Source organism: Gigantopelta aegis, chromosome 4, assembly GCF_016097555.1.
Source record: "Gigantopelta aegis isolate Gae_Host chromosome 4, Gae_host_genome, whole genome shotgun sequence".
Classification (NCBI taxonomy): domain Eukaryota; kingdom Metazoa; phylum Mollusca; class Gastropoda; order Neomphalida; family Peltospiridae; genus Gigantopelta; species Gigantopelta aegis.
Genome location: NC_054702.1, coordinates 28,847,765 through 28,865,725, shown reverse-complemented (window position 1 = coordinate 28,865,725; position 17,961 = coordinate 28,847,765). Strand labels below are relative to the sequence as shown.

The following is a 17,961-nucleotide window of genomic DNA, read 5'->3' as shown; positions in this document are numbered from 1 at the left end:
TAGAAGTCTATAGTATGCATTGTCCATCATGACCATCCATATAATAAAACATTCAATTCGTTACAAGGGTACAGTATGCATTGTCCATTATAGTCATTCTCTACAATGAACAAACAAGAACAAAAAATTCATTACAAGTGTATACATTTTATATTATGTTCATGTCTTATAATAACAATTACACCTCAATCCAAATCATCAATTTCAAACACTAAAACAAAATTACATTAAATAAACGTTTGCCAAGAAGTTCGAGTCATTAATATATATATACATGTATTCAACCTATAACTAGTTTTCAGTTATAAAATTATAATGCTATAATTATAATATTTTTATATTTCTTTTCTTTTCTTCCATTATTTCAGCCTGATCAAAAGATGTCTAAGAAAACAGGTAAGTTTTGTTTCTGTTGGATTTCTTAATAAAAAATATTTGACAGTTTTAAAATTGTTGCTTTAGCCATTACATCTAGTTACAAGTTGGATGTAGTATATATATATATATATATATATATTATATTATATCTTACATTTTCAGTGCAATCAAAGTACGTGATATTTTTCAAATCACATACTTAAAGGGACACACCCTAGTTACGGCTATTTGTTAACCATTACAGCGTTGTTTTTTGCTATTAAACCCCATTTTTCACAAATAAAATTGCACTTTACTTACATTTTATTATTTAGAATACACATTTCCATTCACCTGAAGTGCTTTTTGGTAATCCTGATGTTTGTAAAACCACAAAATACATTTAAAAAAAAAAATTCACAAGACGTTCTGTCGAGAAAAAACTGTTAAGCAAGCGAGGTCCAATCTATTTTTAATGTCATAGATGTTGGTATATCACGATAGTCTTACGATATCTGGAGAGGGGATACAACCAGGACAGAACAGTTGGAACATGTCCAGGAGAGGTGAAACGAACGCACCCCAAGTCTGTGAAATTTGTCGTGACATAGGCATTGTTGTGCTTCGAGCGACATCTACCGGTGACATCAGAATACTAACTTTCAAAATTATTTCAAGCAATTGGGACATGGGGATTCCCATGGTATTTATCGATATAAAACCTGCTTTTTCACTCCATTTGATAAAAACGTGATCTAAGTGTGTTACAGGTTTGTAGATTAACCAAATTATAATTTATTTTTGCTGGATGGAACTAGGGTGTGCGGCTTTAATATTTGTTACCTTATTTGAATTCCATTGTGCAGTATTTTACTTTTAAATGGGCTGTACTTAACATAACATAGTAGAGAAAAATATACCCATGATCTGTGTACTCATCACCCAAAAATTAAGCAATTTAAGTGCCCCTCAAAAAAATAAAAGTCTGAAAAAAACCCCACCTGTTTATTCTTATTCAGAAATAGCAACCGTCATAGCTCCATACCAAGCCACAGGGACGGGTCAGTTGTCGCTGGAACTGGGAAACTTGATACAGATTCGACAGAAGAGTCCACGTGGTTGGTGGGAGGGTGAGCTGCAGGTTAGTGGTGTACAGTGTGTTGGCACCAATAATTTTATCAGTATATTATAGTAGTTACATGTTAATCATTAACTTTATAATAAACTTATGGACTATAAACTATGTGATACAAATTTATTATACTGTATACTAAATGTATTCCCAATAACTAGTGTTATTTGTGTTATTTCTACTTTTGCTTTTAAATAAAAGTTAATTTTTATTTTTTTTAACACCAGTTGATTGATTTAGTAATCATCAGTTATTGGATGTCAAACTTTTGGTGATTTTGACATACAATTTTAGAGACGAAACCAGCTAAATTTTCCCATTAGTAGCAAGGGATCTTTTATATGCACCATCCGGAGATGGGGCGATTTCTTGACAAAAGTAATCAATTACGATTACAATTATAAGAAAATTGAAAGTAGTCGATTATGATTGGGAATATATTGTCCAGTAATCATGATTACAATTATGAATACATTTCAACAAATATGCACAAGTACTGAAATGATGTTACCAACATGAAATTGTTCGCTTTAGTTCACAACCATACCAATTTCGTTCATAGAAAGACATAATAGATAATTATGGATTATTTATTAATACATTTCAGAAATTTAAGAACGTATGTACACTACACAAATTATTATTATTGTTATTTTTATTGTTATTGTTGTTGTTATTATTCATGCTTCTTTTTAATTTACTAACCATTGATTTGATAAAAAATAAATAATAATAATAATAAATTTTTGTGGATTGTATTGCTTTAGCAGTACTCTCAGAATGTTTATTAAATTACAAATTTATACATCAAGTAAACAGTGTTTCTAGTTTGCCAGGCTGATTAAAATCTGCTCCACTGTGTCTTTAACTACCAGTGGATCTGACAGCACTCCATATATAGCCATGGCCAGTTGACCTTTCCTATAAGAAATAGACCTCACAAAACCAACCAATCGGATTCCAGCTTTCATAGTCTACACGGATGCTACACAAACATGGCGTCTGAATTGGTCATGGATCAAACATTGCAGAAAGCGTTGGCTTATTTTAAAATAAAAATGTTAAAATAGAACAAAGACAGATATTAGATTCAATATTAGATGGTAGAGATTGTATGGCAGTATTACCTACAGGATATGGAAAATCACTCCCATATCAACTGGCGATTCCAGTTAGGTGGCAGTTGAAACCACAAGAGATGCGCAATATAACCGGTATACCGCAATGTGAATTTTTAACAATACATATCGTGATATTTTTCTAGCATACCGGTACTTTATGCTAGTAAATATATTTCGAATATGTGTTGGTCACACATATGATCTTGACTGTGGTTTGTCATTTTATTAAGTTGGACAAAATGTACATGAAATTAGAGCACTTTATAAATTCTAGTAATTGAGAATTGGTCGTAGCAATATATTGTCGTATGTTACGTAGCACAATTCAGTTTCCCGAATCGTAATATATCGTAATACGAACATTTGGCAATACCCATGACTACAAACTACAGAGCGATAGCGGTAAAATAACAATTTGCTGCGCCTTAGTTGCACTGATGAAGGAACAAGTGGAATGACTGAAACGCAGCCCTGGTATATCTGCAGAATGTAAAGGTTAGTAAACAATTTGACAAAAATTAAATTAGAAATAATATAATAATTACTATTAAAAATGGTTACCAGAACTTTCGCCCCCAGTCATTTCTTCCCCAGTTTGACCAGTTCGCCTCCGACTGTTTGTCAGTCCGTTCCCTCCCTGGTGATAAATATGATTTTGGCGGAAGTTTTTTAATTTTATTTTAATATTTTTAATTTAAGTTTTGTTTTGTTATGCGCGCATGCTTGTTTGTTATTCTGTTTATTACATCACAGATGTAATATTTAATACTAAAGAGATTTAACTAATCTGATTTTAAAGGTTATCTGTGCAAATATGCTTTGGTGATGATACTGTTAAGATAATGACTAGCACCAAAGAGTGCTTTGTTCCACAGAGATGTGGCCTCTTCTTATTTCAATATTTATATAGGTGGTATTCACTATGCCGGTCCGTTATTAGGGCAGGGATGTGAGAGGGGCTGGAACAAAAAAGCTTACTGCAGCCGGGGTCCAGGGGCCGCTCAAGGGCTCCTGAAGAAAAATTGTTTGCAACCCCTGGAACTGCCAAACATTGCATTCAATGCCAACAAATCTAACCTGGTTATAACTTATAATATAAGGCGTGAAAACCTGCAAATGAACCTTGTGTGGTCAACAGTACTGAACATCATGTTTTGGGTTTTTTTTAGATGAAATTGAAAAGCGCATTTACACATTTCTGCGTAGCTCTCACATCCTTTTTAATGGGAGAAACAAATGGGGAGCTGGTCAAAACATACCCACTTTTTGGTCAAAATGTTCCCATGACAAAATGTACCCATATGGAATATATTTTTCAATTATAAGCCGTTATTCTAAAAAAAAAAAGTATATTACATATTAACAATTTAGTCTGTTGTAAGTATATGTTTGAAATTATTGCTGATTATTCACTTAACTTATATGTTAATCAACATAATGACAAAAGGTCTGCAGTTTTACCCTCATTCAATACAACTTTTTTGTACTTCACTACACAAACTAGAACAAAATATTGTATGCACACTTGTACCAAACCATTTCATCATTAGCCAAAGACTGGGTGGTGTAATAGATATGTTACTTACACGTATTTGTACATTTCATCTGTATAAGTACAGTTACTGTGTTACAATTATATACTGATGTTCCAACATATCACACACAAACACACACTGTAGTCTTTATTTTGCAAATGACTTAATCGTCTTATTACTGTTCATTTAGAACTTTTTACAAGTAATTTTATGACATATATTTATGGCCAGCTTATTTCAATTTTTATGCAGTATTTTTTGTTCATGTCATTACTTAAAAATTAAAGAAAACAAACATACAAATACAAATCTGATAAAAATATTAATTTATTTTATTCAACAGGTATAGAAGGTGGTGAGAACATTAAACAGGGCAAGATAGACTATTTATTTACCTCACCAGAAACCCTTGTTGGTGACAAAGACTGGAGATGATGGTATGACACTTTCAGTAAATCTGTAACAATAATTCTGTACATGTAGTACATCTCAATATCACAATCTAATTCCTTCAAATGTAATTCCTACTGATGAAAACTAAAAATGGTCGTATAAAGAACGCACATATAATTAATGTACATCATTTACGATACGTTTCATGTGTGTGCTTCACTTGTTATATGTCTGTGTACCTGGTATGAGATTGCTTTATTAATAACTACTTTTTAATTTAAATTTATAGCTACAGATACAAACTTTTTATTGCAGAGAAACCCATTCAGTTGGACAGTTGTTCATTCATTCATTCACTTATTTTAACAGGGATGAAAAAGAAGAAGGTGACAAGGCAGCATTCCAGAAATGGTTCTCATACATTGGAGAACTAATCACCGTTTCCACAAGCTTCCATGTTAGCCTTGTTTATGTGCAACATGCACATAGAAAATATCAAAACGAGTGTGGAAGTTTCTTAATTTGAAGGAAGAGGCATTACAAATCAGGATGTCCTCCGACAAAATTAATATTAAGCTTGCTGTCCATAAGATTTTGAAAACACTTGAAATGTCAATGTCTTGGATTGTTGATGGACTTCCCAGTGACACATTTCCAAGAATACTTGTATACTGCCATTCTATCAATGATGCTTCAAATATTTTATACATATTTGAAGACCGAATTTCCAGATTGCCAGAATTTTTAAATGTTTCACTCAGAAATAACAAAGGAGAATAAAAATAGAATTGTCAAAGAGCTTTCGGGATCCAGAAAAGTAAACTAAATCTTGTAGTGGCCACTAATGCTTTGGGAATGGGCATTGACATAATGAGGTGTCATAGTGTCAAATAGTATTTGATATTCAGCACTCTTTGCATTTAAAAAAGAAAAGAAAAAAGTTTGTTTTGTTATTTACTTTTGCCAGTTTTACCACAACTGTGAAACTAGTTTGACTTTGATTTTAGTAATTAATGGTTACATCATCAGTAATATGAGTTGACGAAAAAATATATCAATCAACATTTATTATTTTATTAATTAGGAGGTGTAAATTATGAAATACTTTATTTAAAACTAATTTTTTATGACAAAACAAAATTATGATAGAGTGAAAAAAAAACGAGAACAATCAAGCACACGATTTCTTTTGGTTTGTTGTCAGCAGAAAGTGAAAGAAAAAGTGAGAAAGTCAAAGTGGGTTTTAACCAGTAACATGTTCTGGAGGGAATGCACTCGCAAGAAATTTTACTGGTTTCTGTTGCATCCTATCCTATCATATTATTATGTTAGACTTAAAAAACACACAAAAACAACAGACAAACAAACAAACATAAACAAACAACCCAAAACAAACACAACTATTCAATTCATTTCACACCCTGAAACCATTTTGACTTTTAATTGATTTCTCTCTACAATTTGTTGCAGTAACCACACCCTATGACACCTCTACAACCAATACCACCAGGTTATACATGGTCCTGTCACCATATAACTTGACTCATAGACTATGTGGTTGGTATGGTTGCGCACACACACACACACACACACACACACACACACACACACACACACACACACACACACACACACACTATAAAATCCTGGCTATGCCAATTAATCATTGTGGCCCATGAGAAATAGCAACTTAACACATTACATGCAATCTGAAGCGAAGGGTAACAAGTGATTTTGTTTAAAAATAAAAGTCCAGTGCATGGGCCTTGAAACAATGTTCCCTTCCGCTGTGCTCAGAAGGCCCTCAAATACATGTATATTCATCCCACAGACCATCACACTAACTATTAGTAACTGCACTTTTTCCCTCCCCACCCACCCCCATGTTAAAAAAACGTAAAACTGTCTTGCATCCAGTTAACAAGGGCACTCTGTGACATGAGGTGTATAGCTGAAAGCATGATAAGCTAGTGGTGGTAATTGAATCTACAGCAGCAGATGCTAAAAATCACACCTTCCGCTTACTAATGAACACGGTTAATTTCATAAATGTTACCTGGTAATTAAATCATTTTAAATTCAACAATAGTGTAGCAGTGGAGTACATATCCCTCCATAATCACCTCGGTCACAAGTCACATACCAAACACCTTGGTATATAACTATCATAAAGAGTGTCATGTTACCAACGATTTCATATTTCAGCCTTCATTTTTATAACGAAAACCCACTATCAATTAATTTTCTTAAAAATGGACTGCATTTTGCTTTTCACAGATCACTACTTCGAGTCCCAATTTAACCAATGTAATTGATATCAAACTTACATATTGTGTGCATCAACCATGCATAAGTATAAAACCCACTGGGTTGATATTTCTTGATAATGCCCATGAAAACCAGATGCAACTGTCTGCAAGATGTGTATGAATTGTTTTCCAACAACAGATGATGGCACATCACTTAGAATTACTGAAACAATTTCTAAAATGTTTGGAGCTCTGACCTGCAGTTCTTCATGGAATTTGTTACATGTGAACACCCATTACATTTGCATATGTCTGCAGAGAGCTTTGCTTTAATTGGACACCACTTGTTTTGCACCTTCACAAACACGGTTTAGATGTGAATGAACCAAGACATCGATTAAAGATTACACATTACGGTTTCTATTGCCTTTCATATATTTTTGTGTAGTGTTGTCAGACTGTTATGAGCTCACTTCTTTTTCCACTAGAGTAATAAATGGAAATCTGTAATAAAAACTGAAGCATATATATATATAATTTATTAATTTTCTATTTAATTAAATATGATTGAAGTCACATATCAATGCACATCAGAGCCGTAGTTAGCGGGTGGGCAAGTTGCCCCACCCCCCAGAAAAAATATTCGGAAACAATTATAAATTTAAAGAAAATTATTTTCTTAACCGTTTAAGGAGTTTTAGACTATTAACTACTCAGTTCCCCCCCCCCCCCCCCCCCCCCCAAACAAAAAATCCTAGCTATGGCCCTGCACATTAAATACTAAAATGATATTAAAAGTTTGATTGGTTTGACGACACCACTACAGTATATTGGTTAATGTATTATTGTCTATTCATGTCCAATGAAATTGGCTACATTTTTCCATTGCCAGCAAGGATTTTTTTTATATGAACAGATAGGATAGAACATACCACAACCTTTAAATACACTTTTACTTTTCTTCTTACATTGGACCAAACTGAAATTATTTATAACAAATATTGTTGTAGGAGGATGGGACGGACTATAGGTTATTGGTCACATAATTGTAATGACGCCTGCTGGCAAAACTCTTCACAATTTACACTTGCCAAATTATATGGTACTTGTATGTTTTAACATAAATACCTTTCAGAATAACTGTATATTTATAAAAACTCAGAATGCATCTTTTATTTGATTTTTTAAACAAACAATTTGACTATTATAACCATTCATTTGCTCAACGTACAACACAATTGCAAGACGTGAGAATTGTTATACTCATTTTCCCCAAAATATTGTCTGCTAACATTAGTTCTCGAGGACTCCCATTTCATAATTTGACCTAAATTATTTAAAATTCATTTTTATTAATTATTATAAGTACATGTTTTAATGGACAACATACATGTTTGGATAAAACACTGAAAAGTTTTGTTTTGGATAGGTCTGTCTGTAAGCTATACCACTGAACAAAGTCAGAAATTAAGTAGACCTACATTAGTTATTATAAAATAGTGCTGTTGCTATCATGATAAGTCTAGTTTTGTGATATAAAGATAGCTTTAATGGCACGCTAACCATCTCCCTGTTGGTGCATTTTCTGTGGATCCAAAATGTTTTAATTGAGTACTTAATTTCAAGTAACTTGTCCATCTGATAAAGTTGACCCATCAAAAACTGACATATTTTAACAAAACCTGTTGGGTTATTATACATACTGTACATATTATTTCAATGTATGTAGGCCTACTAAATACTTAGGATAAGTGAATGGTCCTTTTTTCGGCCTTGAAGGAAAATTGGGGTTATATAAAACAATTTAGTAAAAATATTTGTGGTAAAGGTATTTTAACCCAAAATAAAGCTTATTTAAAAAAAAACATTTTGCTGTGCCAATTTGTTTTAGATTTTCTGTAATTTGTTTGCTAAATGGAGTTATGTTCCCTTAGTAGAAATTTCAGTTTTAGGGGGTTAGGGTCAATTTAATATATTTCTTACACACCCATTGGTGTGAACATCATTTGTTATTTTTTATTTCTTATACACCCATTGGTGAGAACACCATGAGTTATTGTTAATAACATATACTTGTTTACACATGTATGTGTATTAAAGCTACATTCACTGGAATATTTTTTATTATTTAAGCATATAGAACAGAAAATCCAATTACGTTTGGTGCATATATTACGCCGCACTCTGCATTGGTTTCACTACGCTGGCTTATCCAGGTCAAAAAGAAAGCCAGTATTTTGAAAGTGGGACACTTTTGACGGGCTCGTACCGATCTCGGTTTTCATTGGCTTATCACAAGTATAGAATTCCCCAACAAGAGATCACGTGAGATTTCACAATTTTTGAACAAATTTAACTGTCTCATATCTCCAAAACATATTTATATCCATAGAGGTATGCTCCCCCAAAAAATACATTTCAATTTGTTTTAAGCTTGGGAAAGTAAGGGTTTCGACCTCCAATACCCTCCCCCTGCACATGCACCCGATTCCTCTAAGATAACAGATTATATGTCAAAATTACCAAATGTTAAGACACCCAACAGCAGATGGAAGGAAGGATAGGATATGTTTTATTTAACGACGCACTCAACACATTTTATTTACAGTTGTATGGGGTTGGATGATTATTAAATCAATATGCTTTATCTTTGATGTCGTTAAACAACCCCCCCCCCCCCCAACTTTACCCTTTCCAAACGAAATATTTATTTGAATTTGTCGATTTTAACACGTAAAATTAAGAAGTGAAAACGTTCATTGTCTACTTTAGTATATTTTATTTTTAAAATATATACATAATTAATGTGTTACTAGTATACAAACTAACTTTGAAAGTTCAACTAACACTTTATAAAATATCAATTCTGAAATAGGAAGGTACGACTGTCGATAATACGTTGTCAAGATCAAACCGGTTTTAACTAAAAGCTCTAGTACCGTATCCTCAACCGAACGTTCTTCGTACAGCGCAAGATTTCTCTCTTAATTTTTTGAGACGAACCTTACAATTTGAAATCGGCAAACGCACGTGTTAACTGAAACTGACAACAGGCTGTCGTTTGTGCTCTGCCGAGCTATGGCGGCACAGGCGACGAATCGAACGTATACTTTTGACGATCTCCGTTCATAGCGAACACACACGAGTTTTTTAAAAGTGCATTTGAGCTTGTCTAATTAAAATTAGCTCCACTATTACATGTGCCAGTTGGGAGCTCGTGTCCACCAATCAAAACCTTACTTGCAGAATCCTGCCAGTGATTTAAAAATAATTTGAAAACATTCCGAATTATCCTGAGGGTATACATGTTTCGTGTGAATTACGAATGCCTTAAAACATGTTTTATTTTATAAAATAAATAATTTGTATTGTAAAACTGAAGACTGATTTAGTTGTTTGTTTATTTTATAAATAAATAAATAATTTTTAATGTAAAATTGAAGACTGATAACCCACCCCGTACGTATTGGTATGGTTCGCTGTACTGCGGCCACTAAAATAGACTCGCCCGATATTTTTTAGAATTTGTATGCTCCCAAATAACGTTATAAAAGGCGAAGTGTGATTGGTCAATATTTAAATTATTATGAATGCTTGGGGAGAGCGGCGAGGACACCTCACCATATAACTGAATCAGTCCACCAGTCAACCAACAACACCAAAGAATCTTATACGTTTCACCACCACTCCAGACGGCGGCTCGCGGGCTTATCATCTACCATTTTCATATCATTCATATCATCCTAAATACTGGCCCACCTGTGTTACATGGATAACCTGGGGGGGGGGGGGGGGGGGGGGGGGGGGGGGGGGGGGGGGGGGGGACGCCGTGGTAGGGTGCATATTTGGGTGCGGTAGGGCGTTGGCGGTTTTGGCCGATAGGGAAGCCTGGTAGGAGGCCTCCCCCCCCCGGAAACGCCCACCCGTGGAAATCCGGACTTACCTTAGTGGGCCTCCCGCCTGTTTGATCGCCTGATTGCCGGTGGCGCGGTGCTCCCCGCTTTACGAATCCTTTATCCTCCAGGGCCTAACTAATAAAATAAAAATATATATATATATATAAATACTATTAGTAATTAATTAATTATATTATATAACTATTTAGATTTGCCCGATCGAAATTTTAAGTAAGTGCACCTACTAATTATATATTAAAATAATAGAAAGATATAAGGCTTTTATTTACGGTGCTACTATAAATATGAGAGTGATAATATATAAATATGATAGATCCCTAATTATAAATGATATAACTATTTAAGTTTGTAAGTGGTCATACCACAACATTTAAAAATTACCCCATGCATTTTTACAACTACCCCTCCCCCCCCCCCCCACCCCCCTCCCGCCCCGGAATCGACAACTGGCGATGTCAGAGGCTGAATCCGGGGTGGGCGTGCCTGAACCCTCGTGGATAGGGGCACGTAAATATAGTTACCCATACCCATAAATTATTATTTACAGACGAAATGTTACCTGGACATTGGGGACTACGCAGTGTTGTTAGTTTTAAATCACTGGCAGGATTCTGCAAGTAAGGTTTTGATTGGTGGACATGAGCTCCAACTGGCTGTCTTTAGATCCACATGTAATAGTGGAGCTGATTTTAATTAGATTGATGCTATATTATCCAGTGAAAAAAACAAAAAGCATGGTCGAATCAATTATTCAATGTGCTTTAGTAGTGTTCTTAAACAAAACAAACTCTATCTATGTATATAGTTCTTTTACAGGTATTCCATCAGTACAGCAAAACATTGCTATCAATCATGTCATATTTATAGTCTGTCCCATCCTCCTACAAAAAATTTGGGGAGTTTTGGTGGTGATGATGTGGGGTTTTTTTATAGTTTTTTTTTTTGGGGGGGGGGGGGGGTAATAATTTCAGTTTTGTTTGACGTAAGAAGAAAAGTAAAAGTGTCTTGGAAATAACAAAATATATATATATATATATATATATATATATATATATATATATATATATTTGCATCCAATTTATAAAACAATCGGCTCAGAAATCAATAACTTGTAAATTGCATAGCATGAAAAAGGCGTTCCCTATAGGATGAACTATAAAAAGTGTCTGCGGTCCCTACTTTCGTGTTTCCGTACAAAAGAAAATCCACAGATAACACACATCCTAGCACAGGGGCGGCGCAGACGATACAACCGGTACAGCCATAAGCATACCACTTTTCTGTGAGTTAAAATCTCCTTCACAGGTAATTTGAAAGGAGTCTGGCAACCTCGAGCCGTACCACTATAATAATAGTACCGTGCTGCCCCTGTAGCGTCATGTTTTGGATACGATAGCCTAAGCAAAAAAATTAAGTAGAATACGATAATACTTTATCTTTCTCAAGTCACATTAGTTTATTGTGAAAAACGGTGATAATCTCTCATGAACGCTAAGTTTTCGTCCAGAACTCGAGCCGCTAAGTCGTACAGGTGTTCCCGCAATATTTTGACAAATGTCATGTTTTAGATACCTTCATTGACTGTCAGGTCATCATGGGTTTTACGTGCACATTCAGAGCAAGCTGTTGTAGTACACGCCTGGCATGGGTGCTGGTGTCTATTTTCGCCGGCTCCTCTGTCCAGGACAGGAAAAGGGGGTGGGGTGTAAGAGAAGATCGCCCGCGCTGCCATGTGCAAGGAGCATAAGCAGCCCGAGCAGGGTGGTTCTTTGGTGCTATTGAATTTGCAAATGTGCCGTACGATTGGGTCCAAAAATTAAATAGTTTGCGCAGTTTTGTGAGGTAATTTTGACGGAAGTTCTGGCAATAAGCTATAGGCTACCACTAAACGTTTCACTCACTGAAACAGGTCACGTAGTTAACAATATTTATGGCTGATACATACTACAGTTCTTGACGCACGTGCAGAAAACTTTGCTGCATAGCAGCCAGTTTATTGTTTATTAAGCGAAGACGTATTGATAAAAAGGATAACAACTGTCTGTTTATAAATATTGATATGCTTTTGAACCGAATGCTTATGCTGACCGAAACTGGTCTCACTACCTACATTATGTTCTTGACATAGATTAACGTCTATTCCACTTGTTCTACGTTAGGGCCTACAATGGCACCACAATTCGGATTTTACGTATTTGTGACAGAGGCACAGATTTATTTAGTTTTTAAAATGTTATCTCTATCAAACCACGTTAATTTGTACTAAATGTACATGAACATGAATATGTAAACAGGTTCCCACCAGAAATTACTGAAAAGAACTTTGCTGTGAACAACATAAGAGGTAACCCATCAAGCCGTCCATATATTTTATTGTTCAGTATAAAAAGCACGTGGTATAGGCCTAGGCTATGGGCTTGGTTGTTATCAGCCAGACCGAGCAGATTTTTTTCCCGCTAAACTGGTGATGCGCTTCACGGTAAATTAAATAGACACGTCGGGAACCAATCTAATAGTTCGCGAACGTTAGCGAAACGTTTTATAGCTGAACTTGAGACGGATTTCGGCGTAGCAGACGATAACTTTACTGATATCAAAATAGTGCATCAGCAAAAACTGATAAAATGCACAATATTTAAGGTATTTTAATTAAAATATAAAGTTGGGAGACTGACTCTTCAAGCATTTTCAATATCGAAAAAGAATAAGACACTTGTTTGTTCAGGCTGATAATGACGTCATATCTCGCATAAGCTTGTGACACGTGCAGATCTACAAACGAAGTATTGAAAACATGTCGATCGACGGTACAATGTGTTATCTAACATTTAAAAAAATAAAATAAAAATGTGTGTGGTCGTATCCATGGAGGTAGCCATATTTAGTTGTATATTTTATGTATACGTTTGAGACATTCAGCGGTACATTTAACACACTCGGCCGTGTTTGTTTTCGCTACGATTCGTAAATGACCCGTAGCATTCCGGATGCACTCGAAACGATTCGGAATGTTTTCAAACTACTGGCAAGATTCTGCAACTGCAAGTAAGCTTTTGATTTTAATTACAGTTGTATTTTTAAACATAAAATCCTTATTCCGGCCATCAATATGGCTAACTGGAAACGGAAAGAATATATCAAAAATTTCGTGTGTCCGCCTGGCCTGTACCATTGACGTCCCAAATTGCGTTCGGAAAACTGGAAACGGAAAGAATATTTCAAAGGGAGACTAGTTTCGGTGAACATGAGCATTCAATTCTAAAGCATCAATATTTAGAAAAAGATGGTTGTTATCCGAATATATATGTTTTAGTAGTAATTCTACGTTTCAAATGAACACTAAACTGGGCGCTATATAGCAAACTTTACCGCTCGTGCGTTAAAAACGAATCCGGGTAGTTTCGCCCTTATTCCTATTCGACCCCGAGTCGTTTCGCCCTTATTCCCGTTCGCCCCGAGTCATTTCGCCCTTAGAATGAGTCGTTTCGTCCTCCATTATGAGTCGTTTCGCCCCTATGTATTGGGGTGGTACTAGTATGCAAAATTTGGAATATAAAAATAATTTTACCCATAGTTTTGTCGTAATAGTCGCCTAACGGGCAACAAAGTTGTAGACTTAAACGTAAAGTCCGAAACAAAATGTGAACAACTACAATAAATTGCTCCTACCTTTATTTTTCGTTAGATTTTACCCACATTTTGTCCAGACAGAAATCTTGAAAATACAATTACAATGGCATGGATTCCACATACTAGATGATAACCATGTAATCTGTATCGACTTCGCTGAGATCGCATAGGGCAAAAAGCATGTAATTTTGTGCCAGCAGCCATTTTTACTTTTTCGACAAGAGGGGTGAAAGGATATGACTTAATCTAACAACCGTTGAATGTAATAACATGTTATGATATAAATTCAAATGTTAAGACGTCATATTATTTTATTATTATTAATATTATTTGATTGTTTAAAGATACCACTAGAGATCATTGATTTTATATTAATATTTTAGTCTTTCACCCCTCTTGAAGAGTATTCCATAAAAAAACAAAATGGCAGACAGCAGAAAACTGCATGTATTTAAATGTAAACTGAAGCAAATGGACCTTTTAATATTTCATCATAAATCTTCTTCAGCATAGATGTAAACATGACACGTCAATGGATATTACAGAGGCCAATTTCGCAAATTTGCAAAAAAGCGCCCCCCCCCCCTCCAACACACACACACCAAAGCACTTTATAACTAATATGTCCTATCGACAATATCATTGTGTAGGCTAGTCTTTGTACTTATTAATATAAAATACATCAGGCCCGTAGGAACTGGGATGGTGTGAGGGGAGGGGTTCTTTAAAACATATACATATAAATGGTGTTTATGGTTGATAAAGGGTTACAAATTGATAACCTATATCTGATTTGCAACTAGAGTCACGTAAACAAATTTATTCATCGTTCACAAACATAAACATGAGGGCGGAACGACCCTGTGTTGAGGGCGAAACGACACGAGGCGAAACGACACAGGGCAATCGGGAATACGGGCGAAATGACCTGATGCCGTCAAAAACTGGCATGAATCGCCGTAAATATTAAATACGTAACCTGTTTTGGAAAGTGAAAAGTTTAGTGGTCGGGCGTATAGCTTACAGTCAAAACTTTGCAAAACATAACTTTTTAGTGTTTTATCAAAACATGTAGGCCTATGTTGTTCAACAAAACGTGTATTTATAATAATTTATAAAACATTTTAAGCCTAAGGCCAAATGGGAGTTCTCGAGAACCAATGTTGACAGACAACATTTTAGAAAATCGAATATAACAATGCTGATGCCTTGCAACCATGTTAAAATTTGTGCAAATGAATGGTTATAATGGTAAAATCATTTGGTCAAAAAATATTATTTGCATTCTGAGTTTTAATAAATGTATAAACAGATATCCAGAAATGTATTATGTCAAGTGTTTGTAAAGAGAGTTTTGCCAGTAGACGCGGGTACAATCATGTGACTTCAGTAACTATTGTCCGAACCAAATTGTTAACAACTACGAAAAATTACTCTCCTACCTTCAATTGCCGTTAGCTTTCCTCCAAAGTTTGTCCAGACACCAATCTTGAAAAAACCATTACAATGACACAGATTCCACATACCAGATGATAACCATGTCACCTATATCGACTTCGCTGAGAGCGCATAGGGAAAAAAGCATGTAATTTTGTATCAGCTGCCATTTTGACTTTTTATGGAATATTCTTCAAGAGGGGTGAAAGGATAGGACTTAATCTAACAACGTCATAACATGTTATGATATAAAAGCAAACGTGATGACGTCATATTATTTATATTTTTTGTTATTATTATTATTATTATTTAAATGATACCACTAGAGATCATCGATTTCATATTAATTGTGTCACATACTTTGGAGGCTTTCACCCCTCTTGAAGAGTATTCCATAAACAAGCAACATGGCAGACGGCAGAAAACTGCATGTATTTTTCCCTATGCAATCTCAGCAAAGACAGTATCGGCAACATCGGTGCAGTCTCGTGTGTGGAATCTGTAAATTTGTAGTGTTTTTTTTGTGATTTGTGTCTGGACAAACTTTGGAGGAAATCTAACGGCAATTAAAGGTAGGAGAGTAATTTTTTGTAGTTGTTAACAATTTGGTTCGGACAATAGTAGACTAGTAAACAAAAGTGTAACATCATCCAGTAAACAAAAAGGTGTGGTTTTATAGGGTGTATACTACCAAATCAAATCCCATAGACGACAATAGTAACATATGTGGCTAAAACTCCTACCTGCAACGTATCAATCGACATAAACGCCACGGATATAAATACTACCACCCCTCACCCTTAAAGTGAATCACAAAAAAGTGGGTGTCAAGCTGCTCATTTCTGAGATAACAGGTAGCGTCTATGACTACCCTAGTTCCGCACAAAATTTGAGTACTTTTTTTTTACAGGTACCCCATACATGTTCCAAGCACAAGGCTATTTGACACAGTGGTACTAAATGAAATAAAATTGCATACATTTTTAGCTCAGATGAAAGTAATTTTTTTTACAACGAACACACTCACATTTATAACCAATCACAGGACTTGTGGTGTTCACTTCTCTATCAAAAGTTGGGTGCACCTCGAACTTTGACCCAGCCGAAAATGAATTTTGGTTTAGTACTACCTCTACTAATAACTGTTCAGGCACATGCATTTGGAAAAATAACCTTTTTGCGAATATGCAGTTCATCATTTTTTTTATTTTTAATGCCACTACATGGTAAAATATATGTTTCTGAAATATGCACAGTGGATGAACACAATTAGTATTTTTTAAAAGGAAAACTTCAGTTTGTCAAGAATAGTCAGTTTTCACCCATGATCGCTAACAACACTTGATGTCAATACAGAAAGGCATTATTTTATACTAGTGAATTGTTTGTAAATATCAACTTTCTAATGAATTGATTCTTAATTAAAACAAATTATTTAGTTCTGATTGGACTAGCATATGATCTACTATCAGTGTTTCTGCCAGAAAGAAATTTTTAGGTATGGCGCTATGGAATTGAATGCAACCACAGTCAACGGGGTATGGGTTAAGTTTAAGGTTAGGGTTAAGAAAATCATTCATTAATGATAAAAGAGCAATTAATTTTGTCAAAAGGTTCACTTAAAAAAATCAAATCTGCAAAACAGTTTCGGTATGGCACCATACCTGTTTTACCCTCTGGCAGAAACCCATACCATTTACTACAGTAGGGGCACAAAACATGCAGTGCATACCTTTTGCAAATCAAATATAATTATTTAAAAAAAAAAAAATTCATTCTGTCCATTGTGAGGTCATGTGACACCAAATGTTAATTCATCTTCCTCTATTTTAACTACATTTTTACAAATGGGGGTCCCAATATTAGTAATTTTAAGGAATAAACAAAAATTACTAGATGAAATTAATGGTTTTAGGGGTTTGTAAAGTTTGTATTTAGATACTTACTTGTCAACAGAGTTTGAAGTATAACACAGTTAGGGACATTGACGATACATTCGTATTGTTATTAATTGTTGTTAATATTGATGTTATAATATAAATTTGTTTATATCCGTTTGCTGACACAAGATTGTTTGATATTGGGCAATGAATTGAATTGAATTGGGTGAACGAAATGTTATCTGGACAGGAGTTTGAATGAGCTGCTTTCAGATCCACAGGCTATAGCATAGGTTCATTGGAGTTGATT

General features: G+C 34.8%; 1 protein-coding gene across 5 annotated transcripts in view; it reads left to right on the top strand.

The window, feature by feature from the left end:
- The window catches only part of LOC121370321 (intersectin-1-like), a 108,537-nt gene that overhangs the window by 48,621 nt on the left and 41,955 nt on the right, over positions 1-17,961 (top strand). For 4 of the 5 annotated variants that reach the window (XM_041495467.1, XM_041495469.1, XM_041495466.1 and 1 more), the window contains 3 exons: positions 369-396; positions 1,377-1,498; positions 2,097-2,108. In XM_041495467.1, the coding sequence (XP_041351401.1) occupies positions 369-396; positions 1,377-1,498; positions 2,097-2,108 (162 nt within the window). The remainder of the gene's footprint in view (positions 1-368; positions 397-1,376; positions 1,499-2,096; positions 2,109-17,961) is intronic. The other variant, XM_041495468.1, reaches the window with a different exon arrangement.